At 56.3% G+C, this 24,522-nt stretch overlaps 1 protein-coding gene across 3 annotated transcripts in view; it reads right to left on the bottom strand.

The window, feature by feature from the left end:
* Window positions 1–3,784: 3,784 nt before the first annotated feature.
* SRC (SRC proto-oncogene, non-receptor tyrosine kinase) overlaps window positions 3,785–24,522 on the bottom strand; it is a 28,259-nt gene continuing 7,521 nt past the window's right edge. Inside the window, exons 2-13 of one of the 3 annotated variants that reach the window (XM_050982212.1) lie at window positions 19,409–19,483; window positions 15,623–15,872; window positions 14,924–15,023; window positions 11,075–11,173; window positions 10,223–10,326; window positions 8,967–9,116; window positions 8,540–8,695; window positions 8,199–8,378; window positions 8,042–8,118; window positions 7,518–7,671; window positions 7,271–7,402; window positions 3,785–6,925 (exon numbers count right to left, since the gene is read on the bottom strand). In XM_050982212.1, coding sequence (XP_050838169.1) covers window positions 6,717–6,925; window positions 7,271–7,402; window positions 7,518–7,671; window positions 8,042–8,118; window positions 8,199–8,378; window positions 8,540–8,695; window positions 8,967–9,116; window positions 10,223–10,326; window positions 11,075–11,173; window positions 14,924–15,023; window positions 15,623–15,863 — 1,602 coding nt within the window. In that variant the 5' untranslated portion in view covers window positions 15,864–15,872; window positions 19,409–19,483 and the 3' untranslated portion in view covers window positions 3,785–6,716. The remainder of the gene's footprint in view (window positions 6,926–7,270; window positions 7,403–7,517; window positions 7,672–8,041; window positions 8,119–8,198; window positions 8,379–8,539; window positions 8,696–8,966; window positions 9,117–10,222; window positions 10,327–11,074; window positions 11,174–14,923; window positions 15,024–15,622; window positions 15,873–19,408; window positions 19,484–24,522) is intronic. The other 2 variants (XM_050982214.1, XM_050982213.1) reach the window with 2 other exon arrangements.

Raw genomic sequence — 24,522 nt, 5'->3', positions numbered from 1 at the left:
GTCTATGGCCTCCTGCCCAGCATGATGCATTGGCTGCTCATTGTGGATGCCTTAGCCCAGCAATCACGTGTCCCTGCATTGTTCTGTTCCCAGCACAGCAACCCCCAGCAGTCCCCAGCAAGAGGCAGAGCCTGTTTGCCCTGTAGCTCCCAGTACTGACTCTTCTTGACTGTTTGGGCTGATTGGGAGCCAGACTGGCAATTCTTAAACAGCCTCATCACAAACAGAAGCACTTCTGTGTCGCGTGTGTTTCTGCACTTTCGTGACAGATTCCCCTTTTTCTTGCTGCTTAGGAAATTAAACCCCCGAGCTGTGTCCTGGAAGCCACTAATCCCCAGCAACAGTAAAAGTGTCTGCTGGTGCCCACGTGGTGTAAGCCCATCCCATGACACCACATCACCCCAGGCTGTTCCTGTGCTCAGGGCAGCCCAGCTGCCACCAGCCATCCAGGAGACACATGTGCTGGTGTGAGCCCTTCCCCAGTGTAGAACGGGGAGAGACAGACTATGGGATCCAACAGCACCCAGAAGCACCTGAGGGTGTTAAAGGGTATGGGAGCTGTGTTGCTGGAGCTGAAACAGGCTTGGCTTTATCCCTTGCTCTGAAGACCAGGTCCAGGTTAGAATGAGTTCAGGGCATATTATTGTTTACATGATTAAAGAAAAGCATGTGCCACATCAAAAATAGATGTGACAGCTCTGTCACCTGTCAGGCTGAGGGAAGTCCCAGTAGCTGTCACATCAGCTCAGGCATAAATAACAAATGGAAAGGAGAGAGGAGGGCACCCATTGCAAGCCATGGCACAGCTGTGCTCTGAGCAACTTGTAAGTTTTAATGTATTTAAGCTAATGCACTCTGTTCTGTCAAGAGAACACTTCTGTTGCTCACTAGCCAAGCTGCACTTTACAGCAATTTAAATAAATGCTAACCACCAAGCCAGACTATGCTTTGGATGAGAGCAAGGCCTGGCTTTGTATGTGTGGTTAAGACAAGGTACAGCTGCAGGCTCTTGCCTTGTATGAAACCCAGCTCAAAAAAAGCACTTCAAAAGAGGGAGGCTGCAGGACAGCTTTCAATGGGTAAGAAGCTTCCCACCCCTAGTGCAGAGAAGGAGCACTCTTTGATGTGCACACAGCACTCTTCCAGCACACTCTCTTACCCTCAGGGCCCTGAGATACCATCTTCATTGTAAAGATAGAAAAGTAAAGCAACTTCATCATGGTCAGACAGAAAGCCTAGGGCAGAAGGAGGAACCCAACCAAGTCTCACATCCCATGCTAATGCCTGGTTCATCCTTCTCCATCATAAAGAGACTGTGAAAAACCAGCCTGTGACTGCAGAACAGGTCAAACCCGATGGCTTCTGAAAAGCAGCATCACAGCTTCCCTGCCTGTGCACCACAGATGGGGCTGAGCCTGGACAGACACAGCCAGAGTGCTTAGCCAGGTGTTCGCCAGCTCCATGGAAAAATGCTCACACGAGATGTTCTGCCCTTCTCTGCAAGAAGAACAGAGGGGTGGCTCTGTCCCTGGGTATCCTGGGGCACCACAGGGTCTCTGTGTGGGGACCACACAGGTAATCAGCTGCACCAGTGGCTCAAAGCAGTGGGATTTAGGGCACAACCACTGCTATGCCTGGCTCCACTGAGCCTGGACACTGCCCACAAGTGTCACTTGACACTTTGGCACTGAGTGAGTGTCATCACCTTGCTGAATTACAGAGTGTCCATCTGCCTGATGCTCCCTGGATACAGGGGCTGGAGCCTTAAGCTGTTCCTTTGTATTTCCGTATGAGGGAGAGATCATTTTCTTTTCTAGGTCACATAACAGATCAGTGACACAGCAGGGTCAATAAAGGAAAAAAAGAAAACAAAAGCCAGCCCAGGTTCCAATCCTTAGAGATGCAGCTTGGCTCAGGCAGTCCTTGGACTTGTGAGTAGACCCTTAGGGTCCAGGGGCTTCTCATACTCCTCCTTAACCCTTCTCAGGGAGAGGGAGCATCCCCAGGATGAGCAGCTGGAATACCACAACACTTGCCCTTTTTTGAAGCTTTAGATCTGGCTGATATCCATGGTAGTGCATCATCTTAGGATCTGATACTTGGCAGTTGAGCTCCCCAGCAGTGCTTCGGGTGCAGGCAGGAGTCAGCTTGCTCTCCCAGCATCTGCTTCTCAGCCAGGGATCTTGCTGGGTGATTAGTGCCTTCTACATGGATTCTCTTCCTGCTCACCCTGAGACAAGCCCACAACATGGCCTTACAAACAGCAGCAGCCAGAGGAAAGAGGCTGACCCCATGGAGGAGCCATTTGGGCTGGAAGCACCCACCAGTGAGCTCAGGGAGGCAGCCGAGTCTGGAGGCACAGTCCCACTGACAATAGCACAGCCCTGTCCCCTCATGCTGTCACCCAGGCTGGTCCAGCCAATCTCCTGAGCCAGGCAGACACAAACATCGCTCAGGGTCACAGGTAGCCCTGCTCTGCAGCTTTTCTCTGCCACCAGGTGGTTTCCCAGCCGTAGGAGGTAAGCTACAGTCAGGTAAGGACTTTAGCCTTCCCCCAGAGCCTGAAGATTACCCCTTGGCAAGAGGGTTTTACTACTCTTCCAGCAAAGGCAAATCCTCTGGTAGTAGGGCAAGGGAGGACAGATGGCTCAGGTGCACCCAGACCTGCTGCTGGAGGGGATGAGATCCAAGTGACAACAGGCTGTGTCCTCTGAACACATGCTGGCAGCCTCCAGTCCACCCCTTGTTACCAGTGAGTAACAGGTACTGTGGGAGCTCTGGTGGCACTGCCAGCAAAACCTGAGAGCTTGATGCAGGGGGACAGTCCTGCTGTGAACCAGCCCTTTAACTACAGCACCCTGCTCCTGCCCCAGTCAATCACTTAATTGTTTTAAAGACAAACAAAACATAAAGCATTAAACTTCTAAGGTGGTAAGACTGACTCACTCACCAGTTTGAGGAAGAGGGAGCAGCCAGAGGAAGAGGGAGCAGCAACCCTAATCGTAAAGCCACCCCAGGCTGTGATGATGATGGTGGTGGTGAAGGAGCAGCAGCAGCATCCACTCTGAATTTGAAAACCCCCTCTGCCCTGCACTGTGCTGAATGTCAATTACTTCATCACCGAGTAAGGGATCCCACGCAGCACCCACTAATTACCTTAACATAGCAGGCTTGTTTCTTAGATTGCTGATAAAGCAGATTCTGCTGAAGGGAGGTTGCCCCTGTCCTGTCCCCCCAGCCCAGCCTGGGTGGCTTCACTCAGGGACACCGTGCCCCGTGCACTGGCAGCACAAACCACCACTCCTGCCCTGCCCTGTGCTTGCTTTGGGCCCCACAATGGCAGAGTGTCCCAGGCTGGGGATCCATGGAACACCACTCAGGCCTGACTGCAATGACTGTGCCACTTGCTTTTCCTCCAGGACTGCTGGAGATGCCAGACATGGCCCTGATCTGTGCTGAACCATGAGCATGTCTGGGGAGTGGCTCCAGCAGCACAGAAACCCCACCAGACTGCAGAAGCATCTTCCAAAAAAAGTGTCTGAAGCACCAGGAGCTTCACATGGGTACTGCACATGGTCCAGGCAGCATCAGCTCCTCTAGCAGGGATGCTAAGGAGCTAACAAGTCCTCTCATACGCAAGCTACACTTCTGTTTTGTGAGGTCTGTTTGTATTTAATTATCAAATAGCAAAGTATTTACATCAATGTTAGAGTTTCAAAGCATCTCCACCCCCCCACCACCCAAAAAGCTGGACCTTTTCAGGTTTTTTTCCAAAGTTGTATTATTATCCAAAAAAAAAAAAAAAAAAAAAAGAAAAAGCTAAATATTTTACCGAGACACCGAAAAAGGCAAGTGAGGAAGTGAGGGGAGCTGGGGAGAGAGACACAGATCCACACATTCTCTGCATAGTCAGTTGGAGATCTTACAAAAGACTGTGTAAAAAATGGTAACAGCAGAGGAGAATGACTTGTAGGATTTTATGGACCCCAGGAAGCCAAAGAGCATCCTTAGGTGGGGGCTCCCCTCTGGAGTTTATTGGCTTAAAAAGTAAATTGGCAGACAGAACGATGGAGAGGAAGCTCTGCATTCCCAGGGCCTCCAGGTGATGCTGGCTGTGGTGGTGAGTCTGGTCACGCTGGGTCCCACCACAAGCACTGCACAGGGACACGGATGGACACATGGACATGTGGACACACAGCCCCGTGGGGGAGGGCTTCTCTGGGATTGCCTTACTGCCCCCTGCCCTGAAGCATCCCCAGCACATCTCCTTCACCAGATCTTGCTGACAGCCTGAGGGAATTCAGCCATTCTGGGCACCTGCTGCCCTCTGCGAAGAGCCAGAGGCTGCTCTGGGGCCTTCCTGTCCTGCTGCACCCACGGCCCTGCACGTGCCACAGACAACCAAAGGCCAGACCTTAACACGTGTGCTTGCCTTCTCTCTTCCCAGCTTCCAGACCAAATCTGCCTTCCACATGTTACAGCTGTAAAAGGTTTCTCCCAGGGATAGGGATTTGTGTAATTCAGGCAGAGCTCTGGCACAAGCCACCCCTTGGAACAGCCACCATGGGACAGGGTATCTGTGGCAGCTGCCCATCCCAAAAAGCTGCAAACATGGGAAGACCCAGAACACTGAGATTTGGGGAGTCCCTGCCCAAATGCAGAAATGCCAATACAGCAAAGCTGCTAGGAAAGAAAGGGGGGGAGAAAAGGCTCCAACTCCCAAAATCATTAAAAAAAAAAATTCATTATTATCCAGCTGCTGCTCTTCAAGCTAGCATGTCCTCTCCATAGTGCTGAAGAGCCTATTCAAACTGATTTTAAAAGTTTTACTATTAAAAAAGGAGCCACCAAACAACCAACCGTGTACTTGGTTCATAAATAAGTGGCTGGGTCAACCCACACCAGGGCACTGTGGGAGTGAGTGAGTGAGAGGCAGTGGCTTGTCTGGGTCCTGCTCTGGTGGAGAACTGGGGCAGGGGTTTTGGCCACCTCCTGCCCATGCTTGGCTCCCACCCAGCTTTTGTAGGACACTGGCAGCATGGCAGGGGCTGGTAAGGGGTGGGTTGGGTCTGCTGCCTGCAAGGAGGCTGTGCCAGAGGCAAACACCGTCCCAAAGGTGATGAGGAGGCACAGAAAGCACAAGGACTGAGAGGAGGACACAGCCACTGGCTCCTCTCTCCAGGTCCTTCCCTCCAGCACCCCTGCCCCACAACATCCCCCAAGCCCCCAACCCTTTGTACTCCAGGAGGGCATCTGAAGACCCCCAGGTCTCTCTGAGCAAGGGTCTCTGGGACCCAGGAGGTGAAGGAGTGAAGCTTTGTGAACCACCATGGTGAAGGCTTTCCAGCAAGGTACAGCCACAGGACAGGGAAAACTGACACATGCAATGAAGTCAAGGTCTGGGAAGGTGCAGTGACCACTCAAGGGTTATGTACAAGCAGGTGCTGGGTGGGAGAGGGCAGGGGATGAGCCTTGCCTTGCCTACACCAGGGATCAGCCCCACAGGGTGTGTGTGGCACAAAGCTGGGCAGGAATAGCCACCCACAGCTGAGACATGGCTGAGGCCTTTGGGAGCCAGCAGAGGGGAGATGAGGATGCAAATGTGGCACAGCACTTCCAGACAGGGGATGTGGCTGGGGATGCTGCATGGGGACTGCTGCTTGGAAGCTGAGACACAATGGGTAGAGGGAAGGCAGCTAAAAACATACCAGGTGGACAAAACCATCTGTGAAAGTCGAGTACTTCCTCCAAAACATTCCCACACCCAGAACACTACATGGGCCACACACCCAAGCACCACAGTGGCACTGGATTTGGTGGCAGGGCCAGCCCAGGGGACTCTGCTGGTGGGAAAGCTGGTGGCAGAGCTGGGGAGGGTGGCTGGGGGTACTTCCCAAGGGTCTGGCTGGAAGACCTGGAGCATATGGTGGGAAAAAGTACAGCAGGGTGAGGGCTCTGCTGGTATCCCCGGTCCTGCTCCCCAGAGAGGCAAGATGTGTCCCTTGGGGGAACAGACATAGCTGGAAGATTTGATTGCGTGCTTGGGTGCTCTGATGGAACAGTGTTGGTCACCAGATCCTGGAGCTGTCACATTTCAGAGTCCCAGAACCCACCAGCCCTTAATGTCATGGTGAGGCCAGAGGGACCACCAGAGTTCTGCTGTCATCCCATGCTGCCACCACCACCCTGGCACATCACTCCATTCAAGCCAGCCTGGAATTGTGACATCCCTGTGGCAAAACATCTATGCCAGCACCTTCAAGGGAGCTGGAGCCAAGAGGGAGATGGTGGGGAGGGTGAAAGGGCAGGGAAATTTGTGCTGATTTAGAAAGGGGTTGCAGGAGACTGGGACCACGTGTCTGAGGTGGGGTGATGCTGTCCCTCAAATCCTCCTGGCTCACCCCAGAGCTGTGAGGGGGGAAGTCTCCCAAAACCCAAGTCTCTTGGCAGGAGATGCTCTGCTTGCCCTCCTGAGCTGGCTCTGTTGGTGCCCACAGGCTCCTCTCGCCAGCAGAACAGCGCCGCTTCGTTAAACACGTGCCACAAGTCTTAATGAGCGATGGGGGAACCCAGGGGCTCCCCTGGCTGCATCTGGAGCTCGTGCCCTGTCCTGCTCCAGGGCTGCTCCACAAACACAGCCCCTCGCTAGGGAGGCCAACCCTCGGCGCCCCACGGTGGGGACAGCAGTGTCCCTGGTGCCAGGAGGAGCCCCATGTCTATAGGTTCTCTCCAGGCTGGTACTGGGGCTCTGTCGAGGTGAAGTAGTCCTCCAGGAAAGCCTGCAGGTACTCGAAGGTGGGTCTCTCCTCCGGGTCCTTCCTCCAGCACTGGCACATGAGGTCGTGCAGGGACTCGGGGCACTCGGGCGGGCAGGGCATGCGGTACCCCCGCTCCACCTGGTCCAGCACCTCCCGGTTCACCATCCCTGTGTGCAGCCAGAGGAGACATGGCACTGATCAGAGCCAGGCCTGCACCCTGCCTGCCCCTGAGGGACACCAAGGGCGCTGTGCCAGGACCTGCCTTAGGGGTAATCCCAGTGACCCAGGGAGAGAGGACCCCTGGCCTAGCAGCACTTGTCCCTGTCACCTTGCTCAGGGACTAGAGCGGGACAGGGTGGCTGGGATGCTGCATCCTGGCCAATATCTGCTCACCCCAGTGGGGCGGGATCCAACCTGGGAAGAGGCAGCTCAGGGCAAGCACTGAGCATGGACAGCCGGTGTTGGGCACCACAAAGGGGACAGGGTGTCTGCCAGCAAGTGCCAGCCCTCACCTGGGTATGGCACTCTGCCCTTGGTGGTCAGCTCGGTCAAGAGGATGCCAAAGGACCAGACATCTGACTTGATGGTAAACCTGCCATACAGAGCTGCTTCGGGGGCCGTCCACTTGATGGGGAACTTTGCACCTGGATGGAGAGGCAGGGTGAGGGGGGGCCTCCAGAGCCTCCATGCTGGCTCCAGGCACACCACACCGTGGGACCAGTGGCCATTGCTCCGGTGCCAGCAGCCCTGGGCACGCACCTTGCCGAGCTGTGTACTCATTGTCCTCGATGAGTCGTGCCAAGCCAAAATCAGCCACTTTGCACACCAGGTTCTCCCCCACCAGGATGTTGGCTGCCCGGAGGTCCCGGTGGACATAGTTCATCCTCTCCACATAGGCCATGCCAGATGCGATCTGTGGGCACCAGCACATGGGGCACTGTGGCTGACAGGATGACACGAGGGTCCCCGGGGAGAGCCTGGCACCACTGAGGGGAACAGGCCTGCAGCGGGACCCAGCTGAGGTGTGGGAAACACCAGCTGCTCAAGAAATGCCATGCAGACTTGGGTTTGCTGGCCAGGGAGAGCTGGCAGTAACAGGAATGGGCAAAATGATGATCCAGAGTGCAACCCCTCTGGGCTCAGACCCAACAGTGGCACCCACCCAAGCGAGGCTGCAGAGCACCCCACTGCCTGACCAGTGACAGCCACCACAGCCCAGTGAAGGGCTCAGGCAGCCATTCCTCCACAAGGAATGAGGGAGGCCCAGGGATGTGCAAACCCACCTGAGCAGCCATATCCACGAGCTGGGGCAGCCGCAGGTACTTGCCCATCTCACCCTTCAGGAAGTCCAGGAGGCTCCCTGTGAGGAAGACCATGGTGAGAGCAGTCCAGGAGAGAAGAGCCCCTCCGTTGCCCCCTCGGTGTCCCTCCCCTGCTCACCCTTGCTCATGTACTCAGTGACAATGTAAATGGGCTCCTCTGACACCACAGCGTAGAGCTGAACCAGCTTCTCGTGTCGGAGCTTCTTCATCACCTGGGCTTCCTGCAGGAAGGCCTCTGGGGACATGGTGCCAGGCTTCAGCGTCTTGATGGCCACCCGGGTGGTGCCGTTCCAGGTCCCTGTGGCACAGGACACGCTGCTCAGGACACACGTATGGGCAGGGGGCTGTGTCCCTCCCCTGCTCCCCCACCCCACCACCAACTCCAGGCATCTGCAGATGGCTGGGGACAGGATGCAGGTGGTGACACGGAGGGGACAGCAGGGTGGGAATGGTCCTTACCCATCCACACCTCTCCGAAGCAGCCCTGTCCCAGCTTGACCTCCAGCCGCAGCGATTCCCGGGGGATTTCCCAGGCATCCTTGGCAAGGCCTTGGGTCTGGGGCTTGGACGTGGGGCAGATGTTGGTGAGACGGTGGCACAGGCCATCAGCATGTTCTGGCACGGGAAGGGACAGCAGCAGGGTGACACCTGGGTACTTAGGCATGTGATGTCTTTACCCCACAGCTTTCCTGTAAACACCTTGAAAACCCACACCCAAACCCTCACCCTGTGCCCTGAACCCCAGCTTGTCACCACAGTCCCACACAGCTGCTTTGGGGTCCCCCAGTGCAGCGGTGACTTCCCAGCAGCACCCGCCCTGCAGGGAGGGCAGGGACAGCACCCAGGGTGCCCCCCAGAGCCCAGGGGGACCCACATGGCTACCCACTGGAGTAGTAGGCCACCAGCTGCTGCAGGCTGTTGAACTGGGTGCGGGAGGTGATGTAGAAGCCGCCGCTGTCCAGCTTGCGGATCTTGTAGTGCTTCACGTTGAGCCCCTTGGCGTTGTCAAAGTCGGACACAGAGAGGCAGTAGGCACCTGTGGGCACAACAGAGGGGCTGCAGATGTGCCATGGGTGGGTGCTCCCCATGGGGTCCCACTGCAGGGCTGGGCATGGAGGTGCTGCCTTCACCCAAAAGCACAGGATGGGGAGCAGCTCCTGGCTGCACCAGCTGGCATCAGGTGTCAGGGAGGAAGGGCACACATCCCCCAGCCACAGCCATGCCACACCATCACAACCCCCAGCTGCCCTCTGCTTGCACAGCAGCTCTGCCAGCAGCCATCCTATGGGATGTGCTAACAAGGGGAGAGGAGCAGGCAGAGCCAGGCTGGGGGGAGCTGCTGACCAACAACTCCTCAGTGTCTCAGAGAGGAGCTAAGGGGCTGGTGGGCACAGTTCCCTTCTGCACAAGTGCTACCACAGGCACTGCTTCAGGAGCCTGACCCTGCTCTGCCCACACGAGAACAATGTGGTGTTGCTGGGGCCACAGATAGCAGAGGATTTATGCTGCTGCTTGAAGAAGCTGCTTCCATCAGAATAAAACAAATAGTGATAAGTTCAAGGCATAAAACCAGAAAGGAACATCAAGGAGCTTTTCCCAAAGGTGCATTTGGAGCCAAACTAAACCCGGTAAGAAACATCCTCAGGCAGTCAAACCTCAAGGATCACAACTCACACTTTCAGAAGTGTCAGACTTGAAAGGACTAAAGTTCACCTTTCCCTCAGCCTGGCTGCCCAGGAAGCACGTGTTCAAGATTTTGTCACTATACAGGGACCAGGAGAAAACAAAAAAACCCCATCTAGTTGGGGGTGGACAAAATCCCAGCCAAATAAACCAAAACCAAAAAAACAAAACAGGAAAAGAGACCATCCTGCCTGGTGGTCTTGCCAGAATTGGCTTCCACCCTGCCATGAGATGAACCACCTCTGAGAAGGGCACTCACTGGGTGGGCAGTGGTGGGAGAGAAGTGGCCACATCCCTCCAGCCCATAGGCTCAGGATGTGACAGTTCCTTTGGCACAGGCATGTCAGCATTGGCTACCTGGAGACCAGCACCAGCAGCAGACACTGAGGGGACTCAGGGTACCCCCACACCCCCCAGAGAGGGTCTCCTCCAGGCCAGCAAGCCCCCAGCCCTGCTCACCTTTTGTGGTCTCGCTCTCCCGGACCAGGAAGGTCCCTCGGGGGTTTTCGGGGTTGAGCAGCAGCCGCTCGGACTCCCGCCGAGTGATCTTCCCAAAATACCACCTGCAGGATAAAGGCAGGGGCTCAGCCCCTGGCACTACCCCCCTCCACTGCCTGCCCAAGCAGGGGGCTCAGCCCTGGCCCACCCACAGCAGGTTTGGGAGAGCAGGGGCTGTGTCTGGGCTCGGGCACCTCGGTGTGTGCCACATCCCCATACAGCCTGGGCTGGGCATCACTTCCCTGCCAGAGGGGCTGGAACCTTCCTGCCACACCTTCAACAAGACCAGGTTACTCAAAGCCCCATCCAAACTGGCCTTGAACACTGCCAGGGATGGGGCAGCCACACTGGGCAACCTGTGCCAGTGTCTCACCATCCACTGGGTAGAGAAATTTTTCCTAACATCTAACCCAAACCTCTCTTCTTTTAGTTTAAAAACATTCCCCCTTGTCCTTTCACAGACCTCTCTGCCCATGTAAAACATCTCTCTCTTTTTTAGAATCCCCTTTAAGTTCTGGAAGGCTGCAATGAGATCTCCCTAAAGTCTTCCCCAGGCTCTCCATAAAAACCAGAGCAAAAGCATCCACAGCCCTGCTATGCCACCACTCACCCCTCCACCATGCAAGCACGCTGCAGCTGCACCTATGGCCTTCAAGAAAGGCTGGTTTGCACATTCACAGGGGAAAACTAACAAAAAGGAAAAACTCAGAGGGCTTGGAGGCTTCTCCCAGGACCAGGGCAGGGGTGGAGGGGGAGTGCTCAGGGTGTGTTTGCTATCACTTGTCTATAAACTGTCTAAAAGATGGCAATTACTCTTCAGCCTGGATGGAGTCTGAGGGCGCGACATAGTTACTGGGGATGTAGCCCGTCTGTCCTGTAGTGAGGGAATGAGCCAGCCACCAGTCACCTTCCCTGCAAGAGAACCAAAACACACTCAGTGTGGAGCCAGGAGCCCCCCAGCCAGCCCCTCACCCGCCCACAGGCACTGGGGCAGGATGAGCCAGCACAGAGCCCCACTGGGAAAAGGTGCAGCCCCACAGCCCCCAGCCCCACAGCCAGACCCCAGCCAGGAGATCTCCTGCTGCCAGCCCCTGCCCCTGGCTCTGTTTGGGTGAGCTCTTGCTCCTGGGGCCATCCATCCACATATGGAATGCTTTAAATCCGATTCAGGCAGGGCAGCCAGTGAGCAAAAATACCTTTAGAGCCACCTGAATGGGAAGGGTATTTGGCTGGAGGCTGGGGGGCACTGGGGGTCCTGGCAGCAGGGAGCAGCAGGCAAGGGGAGGGACAGGAAACGTGGAGCAGCGACAGAATGATGGCAGCGATTGAAAAAGGAACCAGGAAAACCCAAGGGAGTTAGTTAAACACAGGCTGCAGAAAAGCAGCAGCACAGGGCTGAGGTTTGTGGTCTGTGGTGTCCATCCTGGTTGCAGCAGGATCTGTCCAGCCCGGGTGTCCCATTCACAGCCCCTGCAAGGCTGCAGCCTGACCCTGAGCCTCCTGCTGCCCCAGCGAGGGCTGTGCCTGCACAGCCACGAGTGAGGCTCCTTGTCCCTAAAAACCTGTGGCTGAGCCCCAGCCAGCCCTCCTGCCCCGGGCACAGTGGCCCCAGGCATGTCCCCAGGAGCTGGAGGGTGCTCTGCCCTCCTTCCGCTCCTGCTCCAGACGGGGCTGGAAAGGACAACAGAGAAGAACAAGAGCACAGCAGGAGGTGGCTTCCCCTTCCTGTGGACAGCAGGGCTCTTCCTCCCACCACCTGCATCTTCTTGCCCATCAAAGACAGCCTCTGAATTCATCCTGACCACAAGGGAGAAGAGGCTACGGGAAAAGTGCAGATTCGTGGGAACAGCCCCGTAAGGATACAAGAACTTGGCAGGACAACCTCCACAAACAAGCTACAGAAAAAACACCAATAACCTCAGCCACCACTACAAGGATCACCAGACCACATCCAGACCCATCCCTGACCCTGCAGACGTGTAAACCTCCATCCTTACTTCAGACTCACCACCTGCTTGTGACCTGAGCTTTTCCCAGCTAAACCAGTGATGCTTCAAAGCCAGACATGGCCCCCAGCTCCCCATGATGGTGTCACTTGGTGGGGATGGTGGAGACCTTCCAGGCATCTCTTCCTACTCACAGAGCTGGGCTCTGCCCCTGGAACAGGCTCACAGCAGCCCTGGATGACAGTTTAGCTTCTTCCAGCCCCAGCACACCTCGTGGCAGGCAGCTTGTGCTCCTCAGCCAGGGCTGTTGCCCCAGTCACCTTTACTGAGATGGCTCTGAAGGGGACAGGAGGCTGGCTGGGCTCCTTTCCCACAGGACCATAGTAAACATCTGCTTGAAAAATGCCCAGCTTTTGACTTGTGGCTTTATTCCAGCTGGGGCTGCAAGGCTACAAGCTGGGAATTCAGTAAAACAAACTATTCCAAAAATGTCTCAGTGGGGAAAAAAAAAAAATAATAATCATCATCATCAAAACAAAGCATTTCAACAATTCCCTGCACAATCTTACCCAAAATATCCCACCACATCCCAGCTGGCTGCCTGCTGGCTGGGAGGAGACTTTTTCCCACTGGAAGTGGTACCACAAAAGCCCTTCTGCACTGGGTGGATTGGTAGGATGACCCAGCACAGGGAGGTGAGCGATGTGGAGGCTTCTCATCTCACCCTGAGCAACCCCAGCCCTGTCAGGACAGCCAAAACCTGCTGCCACCCTGCAAAGCCACCCTGGCCACTGTGGCCAGCACCTGCCAGCCCTTCCTGGACTGAACCCAAGTCCCCTCCCTGCAGCTCCAGGGCATTCCCTGTCCTGCCAGGGAGCCCAGAGGAAGGGGACATCACACATCTATCTGTCTGTTGCTGTCCCCAAAATGCAGCAGCCTGAGCTGTTCCCAGACTGTGTGAGCATCTCTGGGAGGTCACTGAGAAGAGTGATTCACCTCTGAGCACTGCACAAACTCCCAGCTTCCTCCACCACCTCTCTTCCTGTGGACATCTCACCCACACAGGCACTGGGAAGGTTGGCAGCTACATCCTGTACCCTCCACCAAAGGACTGTGTCCCCAAAAAAAGCCCTTTTGCTCCCCAGGATGCTGCAGAGCCCATCGCAGACTGAGCCTTCCCTCTGACTGAGCCTTTGACAAATAGCAGTAAAGAGAAAAAAAGTGTGGAACCCCCAGAACTGATAAAAAGTGAAAAGAAAAACCCCTCATAAATGGGTCTGATTTGGACCCCCATGGGCAGAGCTCACTTTGCAACAGCCAGAAAGCAGAACTCAAGCATGGGGCTCACACACTGCTGAGACTGAAATTAAAAAGCATAAAACTCCCAAATTCAGGCTTTTCCTGCAATGTTGAAACACTGCACATCCCAGACTTCATAGATGAAACAAATCACCATTAATAAACAGCACTGGAACAACGAGAACAAGGATCAGATTGAAAACATGTTTGTGCCACATTGCCCAAGCTCTGCAGGAGAAATCTCACTCCTGGGATGCTCCCTCATCTTTCCACCCTTTGACTTTGCTGTTTTGGGTGCCCAGGTTGGAAGGCAGCAGTGGAGGGGGAGCAGGAGCTGCAGACCCTCAGGACCCTGTGGCAGCTTCTTAGCTGGGGACATTGGGGACATTGGCTCTGCCAGCCAGGCTCTGGACTGTGCGTGCCTCCTGTCAGGACAGACCACACATGGGGTTAATACAGGGTCATTCTTAGGAGCATCTTCCAGCTGGCCATGCTGCCCTGCACGTGATGGATGTGCTGTGGTGACCAGGATGGGGACCAAACCAGGGGGTCAGACCCCTGAGGAAACACTTGAATCACCAGAGCCACTCATGAAATATAAAAGTAAAATTAAAAAATGCAAAAGAAAAATGAAAAGGGCAGGGGGGAGTGAAGAGCCAGCTGGAAAGAGAGTGCAGTGGGGAGCCACACATGGAGAAGGAAAAGGGGATGGATTCAGAGACCCCAGGTGCAGACACTGCTCTGGATGGAACATTTCCCCAGCATGGGAAGGGACTCCCTGCTCAGTTCTGGTCACTCAAAGAGGACAAATGCAACCAGGCACAAAACCATCTGGAAACCATCTCCTCCCAGCCCTGCTCCATCCAACCTGCCCTCAAGTGGGCAGCAGACAGGCTTTGATCATTTAGGTCATTTATAATAGCAGTAAGAATGTGCAATACACACCTGACATCCACTTTTCTCCTAAACGACAGCATGGAGGGAGAGAAAGAAGAGTCAAGAGAGAAGTTGAGACCAGAGACAGTGCACAAGCACAGGGAAAAGCACCCATGAAGCTCAGGAATGAGTCCAGGCTAACAAGAGGGCATGGATGGGGACAGGACTGGTCAGGACTGTGTTGGAGGGCACAGAATGGCTCTGTGGTGGCACAGAATGGCCAGCAAAGAGAGGACATGGCTTGGTGACAAGGTTGTGAGGCCACAGTGACCAGCAGCAGGGTCAGGAGGATGAAGAAGCAGGCGAATGGCTGCTTTCAGTGTCAGTGTCCTTGGACAAGTCACTGTGTCCGTGTGCATTTTAGCACATCCCTCTGAGCACCCATCCCTGGGACAGCTGGTCCTGCCAGGCTGGGCTGGGGGTTCCCCAGGAGGGCAGAGGTGACAGCTCACCCCGTGGGCCTGGCTGCAGGGACACTCACGTGTTGTTGACGATTTGCAGGCGCTCTCCTTTCTTAAAGGACAAGTCTGTTTCCGTGCGGGACTCGTAGTCATAGAGGGCTACGAAGGTGGTGACTCCCCCTGTGACAAAGAGCACTCAGGAGGGGCACAGCCACAGGGACACTCCCTCCCACCATCCTCCCACTGACTGATAACACAGCTCTACTTCTCCCCCAAGCCCGGAGTCCCTCAAAAACCCCAAACCCCAAGAAGCTGGACACAAACCTATAGGAACGTGCCCCCTGTTGACAGAGTGACAAAAATATCCTTTGTCCCCTTATAAAAGGAAAGAAGCCCAGAAGTTTCTCTCCTCAATTAGGTGAAAAGACATCTCATAAGACCTGGGGGACTTCACCTCAAACTTAAGGACAGCTAATTGGACGGGAGCCAAAAAGTCCCACCTGAGCAATTTACTAAAAAAAGAGAACAAAGAAACTAATGGCTTTTGTGAGGTGTTTAACCAGGGGCAAGGACCTCTTGCATCTGGCTCGGTTTTTCTCAGTAAAGAGTTTTGCTATTTTGCCTTTGATTAAAACCGTTTTGTTTCCAACACTACCACAGAAGCCATCCTGCTGATTTTATACCTTCTAAGGTAGCTGAGCTATGCGACCTGGCTCGAGGAGACCCCTATTTCACAAACCCACCCCGACCCCACCCTGGCCAGCCCCGGCCCCACGGACCAGCCAGCGCCCCGGCGCGCTGCGGCGAGGTGACGGTGTCAGAGGTGTTGAAGCCCCCAAAGAGCTTGGATTCAGCAGCCATGGTCCCGAAGGAGCGGCTGGGGGTGCGGTGGGCATCGGGGGCAGCCGCCTTGCTGGGTGTCTGCGAGGCAGGGAAACCCCCATGGTGGGTGTTCTCCGTGGGCTCCAGGCTGCGCCGCCTCTGGCTGGGGTCTTTGGGCTTGCTCTTGCTGCTCCCCATGGTCCCGGGCTGGAGGACACACAGAGGGCTTCTATTATTATTATTATCATTATCATCATCATCATTATTATTGTTCTTATTATTGTAATTATTTTTGTTAATAAGAAGAAGTTGTTTCCCAGGGCTCAAGTGACAGATGCCTGCCCACCAGGAAAGGAAACAACCTCTGTTGTTGAGTCTGTTCAAGCAGCAGCTGCTGGGCAGTCTGGCCATGCTGCCCTTGCCCTGGGACATCATTGCCCCTCATTAACATGGAGACACCTCCTGTGCGGCTGCAGCAGCCAGTGAAACTGCCAGAACATGGTTTGGGAGCAGAGGGAAGCATGCCAAGCTGTGGGAGTGCAGAGCAAAGATGCTGAGTGTGGAACCTGGACCTGTGCTGAGACTGTGGCAGCTCTGGGGCCAGGCACCTGCCATGGGACACAGCTCAGTCCCCACGTGTTTCTGCCTACACGAGTTTCTACCAGGATGGGGATTTAAGTACTGAAGAGGGACCTTTGAAGTCGAAAGCATGCAGCCAACAGGATAAAAGTTTAAATCAGGAGCAGTTTCAGGCAGTTTGCAGCTAAGGACCAAGGGATCTCGCCTTTATATATAGTCAAATAGTTTATATATAGCCTTCCTTTCCACTCAAGACCACACTCTATAAATACCTTCAAGGTAATGACATAAATGAAGGCAGGGAATTATGTGCAGTCTCTAAAGATGGATACCCAGCAGTGTCCTGAAGCTATGGCAGGAAATATTTAGGCTAGCTCACGCATGGCAGGAGGGAAAAGGGAGGTGGAGACAAGCAGGGAGGAGAGCATCTCTGATAAGAAAACAAGCAGGGAAGCAGCAGAGGAGGCAGCTGCTGCCCACGGGGTGCAGACCTGGATACAGCCATCCGTGAGGCTTTGGGAGGGCTCAGCCTCATCCAGCAGACGGTTTTTTGAGCCCAGCTTTGGAGAGAAGCTTGGGCTGAGCCCCCCAGAGCAGCCCCAGCAGCCTGCACAGCCCCAGTGTCACTGGGGCAAAGCCTTGGCTCTTGCTGTGGGAAAGCTTAGGGGTGCCAGGCACAAGCTGCTCCCTCTCCCCCTCAGCTCCCCTCCCACAACAAGGGCTTTGACTGACGATCAGGGCTTATTTCCCAAAAGACACAATTTCCATCTACTGCTTTCCAGCTCCCACACTGCACAGAGGACCAGCAGTGTCCTTGTGTGACCCATGCCGGCAGGCTCAGATCCTGCCATGGTTTGGGAAGTGTAATAAACTGATTTTTTTTGTGCTGGGTATGACTCCAGCTGTCCTTCCTCCTGTGGATGCAGGTGATGAGGAGGGACCATGCCTCTATCTGCCACAGGACTCAGTCCACCCGTATCTGTGCCAGGCTTTGGGGGTCTCAGAGCAAATAAGGGTCAAATAAAAGCTTGGACTTGCAAATGGTCACTTCTGGCAATCCAGAGACAGATCCTGCAGCCAAGGGGAAGGAGTCTGTCCCATAAATGCACTTTAAAAGCTTGTTGCAGTAGGGAAGAGCAAGACCTGAGGAGTGATGACAAGGAGCCCCCACCTCCCTGTCCCCAGCCAGCCCCTTGCTCACCTCTGCCCGGGGCTCTGGCACCCGCTGGGGCTCCCGGGATCCCAGGGAGAAAAGTGGGAGCATGGCAGGGCTGTGACCGTGTGCCTTGTGACTCCCCACGGGACAGTGAGCAAGAGTAAAGCTGCTCAGAGTTTCCCCTGGAAGCAGCACTTCCCCAGGCAGGAAAACACCCCAGCCAGGCTGGTGGATTTAGCAGCACTCTGGGGACACAAGTGTCCCCCAAGAACATTTTCTGAGCCTGGGTCAGAAAATTATTTATCAGTGTGCTGAGGAAATCAAGGTATAAAATGGTCAGTATGCCCAGAGATTAGGTAGAAGCAGAGCACAGAGAAGGGACAGGGACTTCCCTAAAACAGGGGGGTTCATCCGGTCACCTTCACACCTGTGAGCCTGGGGCACATGATGTGCAACTTCCAGGCACGTCCTGGCCAGGAACACCGTGAACTGTGAGTTCATTCCTCCTCACCCAGCAGTTTGGGCAGGGAGAGCTCCCACCCTGCACTGGGGTGCTGACCCTCCCAGGCAAGGGCCCTGCTGGATGTGCTGGTCACTGGGACACGGTGCTCTGGCAGGGCTTTAGCTGCAAGAGCCAGAGATGGAGGAGGAGGAGGAGGAGGCACCAGCCCACAGCTCTCTGGGAAGGGGCTGCAGAGCCCCACTCCAAGCTCTCCTGTTGCTTTGCATCTGAATACCTACACATTCTGCCTTCAATCTGGCCAGTGCAAAATACAGGCTGGCAACCCCAAACTGTGCCCAGGGGCACCGGCAGCGTCACACCATCCCCACTCCCAGGTAACTCAGCCAACACGACCATGTGGCTTTAGCCCTGTGGCTCTCCACCTGTCCCCAGGGGGGAGAGGGGCCTGAGAAAACCCTTGCAGCTCCCACACCCCCTTGGCAGCTGGAAAGGAAAGGGTGCAGATTCCCCTGGGAGAATGCAGAGTTGTGCAAGAGCCTGGCAAAGGAGTGATTAATGACAGCAGGAATGTGCTGTGCACTCAGGTCCTAGGGAGGCATCAGGGAGAGACCCCCCTGCCTCTGGCACAGTCACCAATGAAACCTCCCACCCCCGGAGTTAAAGGGCAAAGGAGGAAGTATGGTGGCTCCCAGCACACCCCAGCAGCATCACTGGGAGCTGTGGGACAGCAGCCAGACTGCAAAAAACACCCATTGCCAGGAGCTATGCTGTGGATATGTCTAATAAATTTATGTCTAATAAATACAGCATTTCCACACGCAGCAGGCTGCAGGGATGCTCAGCACCACCAGCACCCAGCCAGGGCAGCCTGGCTGATGCCCAGTGGGATTCTGCCGTGCTGGGATGGGGCGGCTCAGCATCGCTCCCCATCCCGACCAGAGCCTCGCCTTTCAGCAGGACTGCCCCTCTCCCCCTCCCAGGGCTTGTGCAGAGGGATGGAGCACGGCCAGCTCTGCCTGTGTTCGGCTCGCAGCTTTCCTGCGGCGGGGATTAGAACCCCGGGCACGTCGCAGCCTGCAGGAACTCCCTGCCTTCCGCTCGGGGGCCAGCGCCAGCGGCACGGCACGAACCACCACCACCGGAGTGAGCTGCGGGGCCTCAGAACCTCCACGGGAGTGAGCTACGGGGCCTCAGAACCACCACCGGAGTGAGCTGCGGGGCCTCAGAACCTCCACCGGAGTGAGCTACGGGGCCTCAGAACCACCACCGGAGTGAGCTACGGGGCCTCAGAACCTCCACCGGAGTGACCTGCGGGGACTCAGAACCTCCACCGGAGTGACCTGCGGGGACGCAGAACCTCCACCGGAGTGAGCTGCGGGGCCTCAGCTCCGCCGGGAGCACCGCGGAGCGCTGCGCCTTCCGCACCCGCAGCCAGCCCCAGCCCGGCCGGGATGCTCCGGCTGTGGCACAGCCCGCAGTGCCGCCGCTGTCAGCCCCTCCAGAAGGGGAAGCAGCCCGCTGCCCGGGCCATCGGCGATGTCTTACCGGTGCTTTCGGCTACAGCCTGGCCGCGGGGTGGGGAGGTGCTGCCGGAGAAGTCAGCTCAGCTCCCGCTGCAGCCTGCGAGGAGAGGGAGCGTCAGCACCGCGGCAGCCCCGACACCGTCTCCCCCCACGCCACGGTTCAGTGCCAGGGCTACCTTCATCCTCCTCCTCCTCGCCATCCCTCCGGCGAGCTCACACCGCTCGCTCTGATCTCTGCTGGGTGAGGAGGGGGATGATTCTCTGCTCCACTCCATTAACCCCACTGGGGATGGGAGAGCAGGCGGCTGGAGCCGCCCCAAGCCATGTCCCAGAGTGGAAGGGGAGCGGAGGCACCCCCGGCCCAGCAAGGGATTTTTCAGGGGAAAAGCAAAGCCAGTTCCTCCAGACACACCAGCATTTCCAGCCCTGCTGCTCCATCTCCGGACAGCCACGACCTGTGGCAGGGCACGGTCGGCCACCAAGCAGAGACCTCGTCCCCCGGGATGAGTCATCTGCTCCAACAGCTGAGACAAATGCTAGGGCACAAACCAAGCACAAGGTATGGGAGCAACCTGGGCTGCTTAAGCCCTGACTCATCCAGAAAAGCGTGTTTTAGCTAATTTTTTCAAAAAGGACGGTTTTCTGTCACAAGTGTGTGTGATGGGGGGACCCTAGTCAGCAGCAGCAGCTCGGGGCAGAGCTGCGGTGGAAAGCAGAGCAGGACATGGCCCCGCAGAGCCAGGGCACCCCCTCACCTGGCTTTGCCACCCTTTCCCAGCCCCAGCTCCTGCAGGAACTGCTGCTTCTTCTCCTGCAAAAAGGAAATTCTCTCTCCAACCAGCCCTGCTCACCCAGTGCTGGGCAGAGGCTTCAGTCACCCCCAAGGGGCTCCTGCTCCTTCACAGACAGGATTCAGACCCTACTTCAAGGCCCCAGGCAGTATCCCACCAGGCTCCCGTCCCAGCTGGAGCTCAGGTTTCACACCTAATCCAAGGGCAATACCCCGGTATAAGGGGAATATCCCAGTGTCTGCATGCAGGGGCCGTGCCCCAATGCAGGTTTGTTTTCATGGCCTCCCCTTCCCCCTGCTAATAAGTTTTGTCACTATTTTTAGTGCATTTGATTAGGATAATGAGTGGGAGCTGACTGACAGCTCTTTAAGACGTTGAATGGTTTGTAATTTGTACTTGACAAATACTGGCTGGCAATGATTGCACAGCAGGATGCAGGGGGGGAAGCTGCAGCCCCAACTCCAGGCTGCAGCACATACAAATAAAGCTGTGCCGTGTACACACGTGGTGCCCGTGTCCCTGCCCCCCGGGCACGCTGTGACACGGGCCACCACAATGATTTACCCCCAAAAAAGCCAGGAGGAAAATCCAAATATGCCTCAGCCTGGGGTCAGCCATGTGCTGGAGCAGCGGGTGCCAGGTCTGCTATGGGGAAGGGCAGGTCCCTGGGTGGATGGATGCACCAGCAACCTCATGCTGACAGATTTGACTGGTGGCTCCTGTGGCAGCAGCCTGGCACTCACTGGCACATCTGGCACAATCCTGCTGCTCGCTTGGCAGTGTGGCTGCCATCCTCACCAGCACATCACTGGCAGGCCACAGCCAGGCTCAGACACCAGCACTGCCATCCCCAGCGATCCCCGTGTGCTGCTGCTCTGCATTTGGGGTCTCCCCTGCCTCCATCCCTCCCTAGACAGAGGGGAGGGTGCCAGGGCTGAGCTCAGCCATGCAACTTGCCCGGGGCAGAGGCCGCAGCAAGGAGAGGCCAGCCCAGTCCTACGCTCTCCAAAAGCAATTAAAAATGAAGCACACTCGGCTGCACACCTCAGCTCGGATCACATCACGGTACGCGAGACAGCGGCATCCCCGTCCTCTGCTGCCGGCGCTGGAAATGCCACCTGGACCGCCCAACACCCACGCTCCAGGCTGTCTCCCCCCAAAAAATTAACTGGCAAGTTGGGTAGCAGGAAAAGGCTCCATCCTCTGCCCTACCTCCCTGAGGAGAGATGCTCTGGCAGCGAGGGGAAGCGGCAGCTCCCCGGCGAGTCCCGCTCCGGCTGCTTTCCTGGATCGCTCAAGGATACAATGGCCGTGGTACGGGCAGGCTGACAGCGCTGGGGAAGCGATCTTATCGTCTTCGCAAAGACACTAACAAAAGACACTGATTGGGAGCAGACAAAACACGGCAGAGGCAGAAACCTTGGGAAATGCCGCGACAAGCCGGGGCCCAGCACCAGACACACAGAGCTTTGGGGAGGGAAAATCTCTGGCAATAAAGGCGCTGTCCTTGGAGCTGCTCCAGAGCCGGGGGTGCTGAGCAGCGCTGCCCGCAGCAGGCTGGGGGTGCTGGGGGACAGGGGGCGAGGGGCTGGGAGCACCAGCACCCAGCCACTGAGGGAGGGACACGAGCTGAGCCGTGTCCTCAGCTCGCAGAGCCCCGGTGAGATTAATCACGGCAACTGTCTCACACCAGACTGAAAAATGAAGCGTGCGGGACGGCGGGCGAGACAAAGCAGCCTGGCGGCACCCAGCCCATGGCAGCCGGCACCGGGGACAGGGAGAGGCACGGAGCAGCGGTCCCGAAGACACCCAGCCCCTCCATCCCCTTGGCACACAGCCAGCCCCCTCCCAGCCAGGGCAGGGCCAGCCGGGGCAGATCCGCGCAGGATCAATGGAAGCTGCCTGCGAGGGGGGCATTAAACCAGAGGTCTCAGGCTGGAGGCAGCCGAAGGGCACTCTGCCACCCCCCACTGTCCCCCTGCTTGGGTGGCAGGAAGTGGCAGCAGTGCTGCCCCTGCCATGTGGCTCCCAGAGAGCAGGGTCAGTGCTGTGGGTGAAGTCCCAGCTTGGTCAGTCCTGCCATTACCATCGAGGTGGTCTTTTAATCATCTTAAGGTGACACCCTGTCCCCTTCCCTGCTTTGCTCTCTGCTCCCTCCCCACATTTCTGCAGGATGCACTGCCCCGGATATGCTCACAGAACAGTTTCCCCCTCTGTCCCAGGGGATGCTCCTGGTTTTGCCCTTTCCCACGGCAAGCATCACAGCTGGGGGCCAGCGAGCAGCAGCACAGCCCCGGGGCTTTGGGGACAGCCTGGCTGCCCTGGCTCAGCCCACCATCCCCTCTGCCACCCAAACACACAGTCACTGTGTCCAGCCAGTGACAATTCCTGTCCCCTGTCCCTGCCATCAGGCTTTGCTCAGTACAGGACAGGGAACACAGGCTCAGTCTCTGCCAGGCTGGGACCAGGCTCACTGCAATGAGTCCCAGGAGCCGTGAAAAGGGGGAGCTGCTGGCCCTGCCCCACAAGTGGGGTGTGATGCTGCAGACCCTGTCCCTGCCCAGCTGACGCAGTGAGGACACATCTGGCTTGTGCCTGCAGCCCTTCTCCTCCACAAGGACACTCATTTCTCACCTGCACTGATTCCTAAAACAGGAGGAACAATGCAGGGATACTCACTTCATCTCTCAGCTCCAACCAGGAGCAACCACAGGCAGGTGTCCCCAGTCCTGATCTCTGCTTCACCCAGTAACAGCATGGTGAAGGCATCTGAGCCAAGGCAGTCCAGCCTTGCCCTGGCTCCCCCAGCTGAGGGAGAGCTCTTCCAGATGAAAGAATGGCTGGAGTAGGGAGGGCAGTGCAGCTGCTGTGCAGGGGCCCAGCACAGATATAAGTTCCAACACACTCCCCACAGATATAAGTCCCAACTCCTCCTCTCTGGCCCTGTCAACTCCCATTAAAATTAAGACCATCTTAATTAAAGCTCCACAGCCCAAGACAGCAGAGGCCAGTGTGTCACAAAAGGGGGAAGAATAATTAGATCAACCATCCAAATTCACTCCCCCTAAGCATGGGGGAGAGCACGGTCAGGAGCAATGCAAAATGCCTCCAAAAAGACATGTCAAAACAGGGAGTTGAAAAGACCAAAACAAACCCTGAGAAGCACACAAGCACATTCTGCATCTTCTTGTGGCCAAGCAACTGGGAAACTCCAAACAAGCACACTGGGAGAACACAACTTGAGCTCTCCCAGCCATCACAGGGTTAGCCCCTCCATGCAGATTTTGGCTTGCTGGGATGATGGGCAGTGGCTCTGCCATCATCAGTGGCACAGAGAGCTGCAGGCTGAGCCCCCCTACCCCACAGCACCCCAAAACCAGGCAAGGGCAGGGGCATCCTGACACTGGGCACCCCCCAGCAGCATCCTGCATAAGGCTGGCAGGAGAAAGCCACAAGCCTTATCTCCCTGAAGCCATGCAAGCTGCTGGATGAAGGAAGCAGAATGTGCTGCAAGTTGTGCTTGCTGGTGCTGAGCTGAGCACTCAGTTTTAAGCCTTTTCTCCACTGAGAGATGTGAGAAGGGAAGGTGGCCATTGCCACACCTTGTCACATCCCTGTCACTGCCCCCAGCAGGCCTGGGGACTGACAGGGACCATCTTTGGATCTGTCAGTGTGTGGGTGCATCCTTTCTGCACTGTAAGAGAGTCCAACAATTACAGAAGGGAAAACAAAGCTTTCGCACCCTGAGGGGGGTCCAGCACAGGCACAGGGACTGGAGGGGTGGTGGGATCCCCAGCAGGAGATGCTAAGAGCGGGCTTGGTGCTGTGCAGCCTGACTGTGCTCCGGGTCAGAGCAGGGATGCCTCCCAGTACCTCCCAGCCTGACTCAAGCCTGCACTTCCAGCATTCCCATCAGGACACCAGCCAAAGCCAGGAATTGCCCAAACAGCTCCAGCAAATGCTTTCCAAGGCATACAAAGCCCTTGGCCTGCATTAACCTGAGCTGGCTTCTCCCAGGCAGGTGATGAGGGCACCGCTCTCCTCCTGCCAAGTCCGGGAGAAGGAAACTGAAAGGAAACGCTTCCAAGGGCAGGAGTGCCCGTGGGGCTGGGAAGAGACAATGCTGGGCAGGGAAACTGATGTCAAGCTGGAATGGCACTAGGAGCTGGATCTCTTGGCCACTAGGACTGCCTGGAGCCATGGGGCAATGCTTCCCCAAAACAGCCCTGTGGCTCAGCACTCCTCAAAATGTGCCCTTTTAACACTGGCTTCTGGGCATGCTGGCACCTCTGAGCTCCCACTACCAGCCACTTAATTCTCCAGTTTCCCATGGCCCACCACAGCC

The sequence above is a fragment of the Serinus canaria genome, chromosome 20 (genome assembly GCF_022539315.1).
Source record: "Serinus canaria isolate serCan28SL12 chromosome 20, serCan2020, whole genome shotgun sequence".
Taxonomy (NCBI): Eukaryota; Metazoa; Chordata; class Aves; order Passeriformes; family Fringillidae; genus Serinus; species Serinus canaria.
This window is presented reverse-complemented; position numbering and strand designations above follow the sequence as displayed.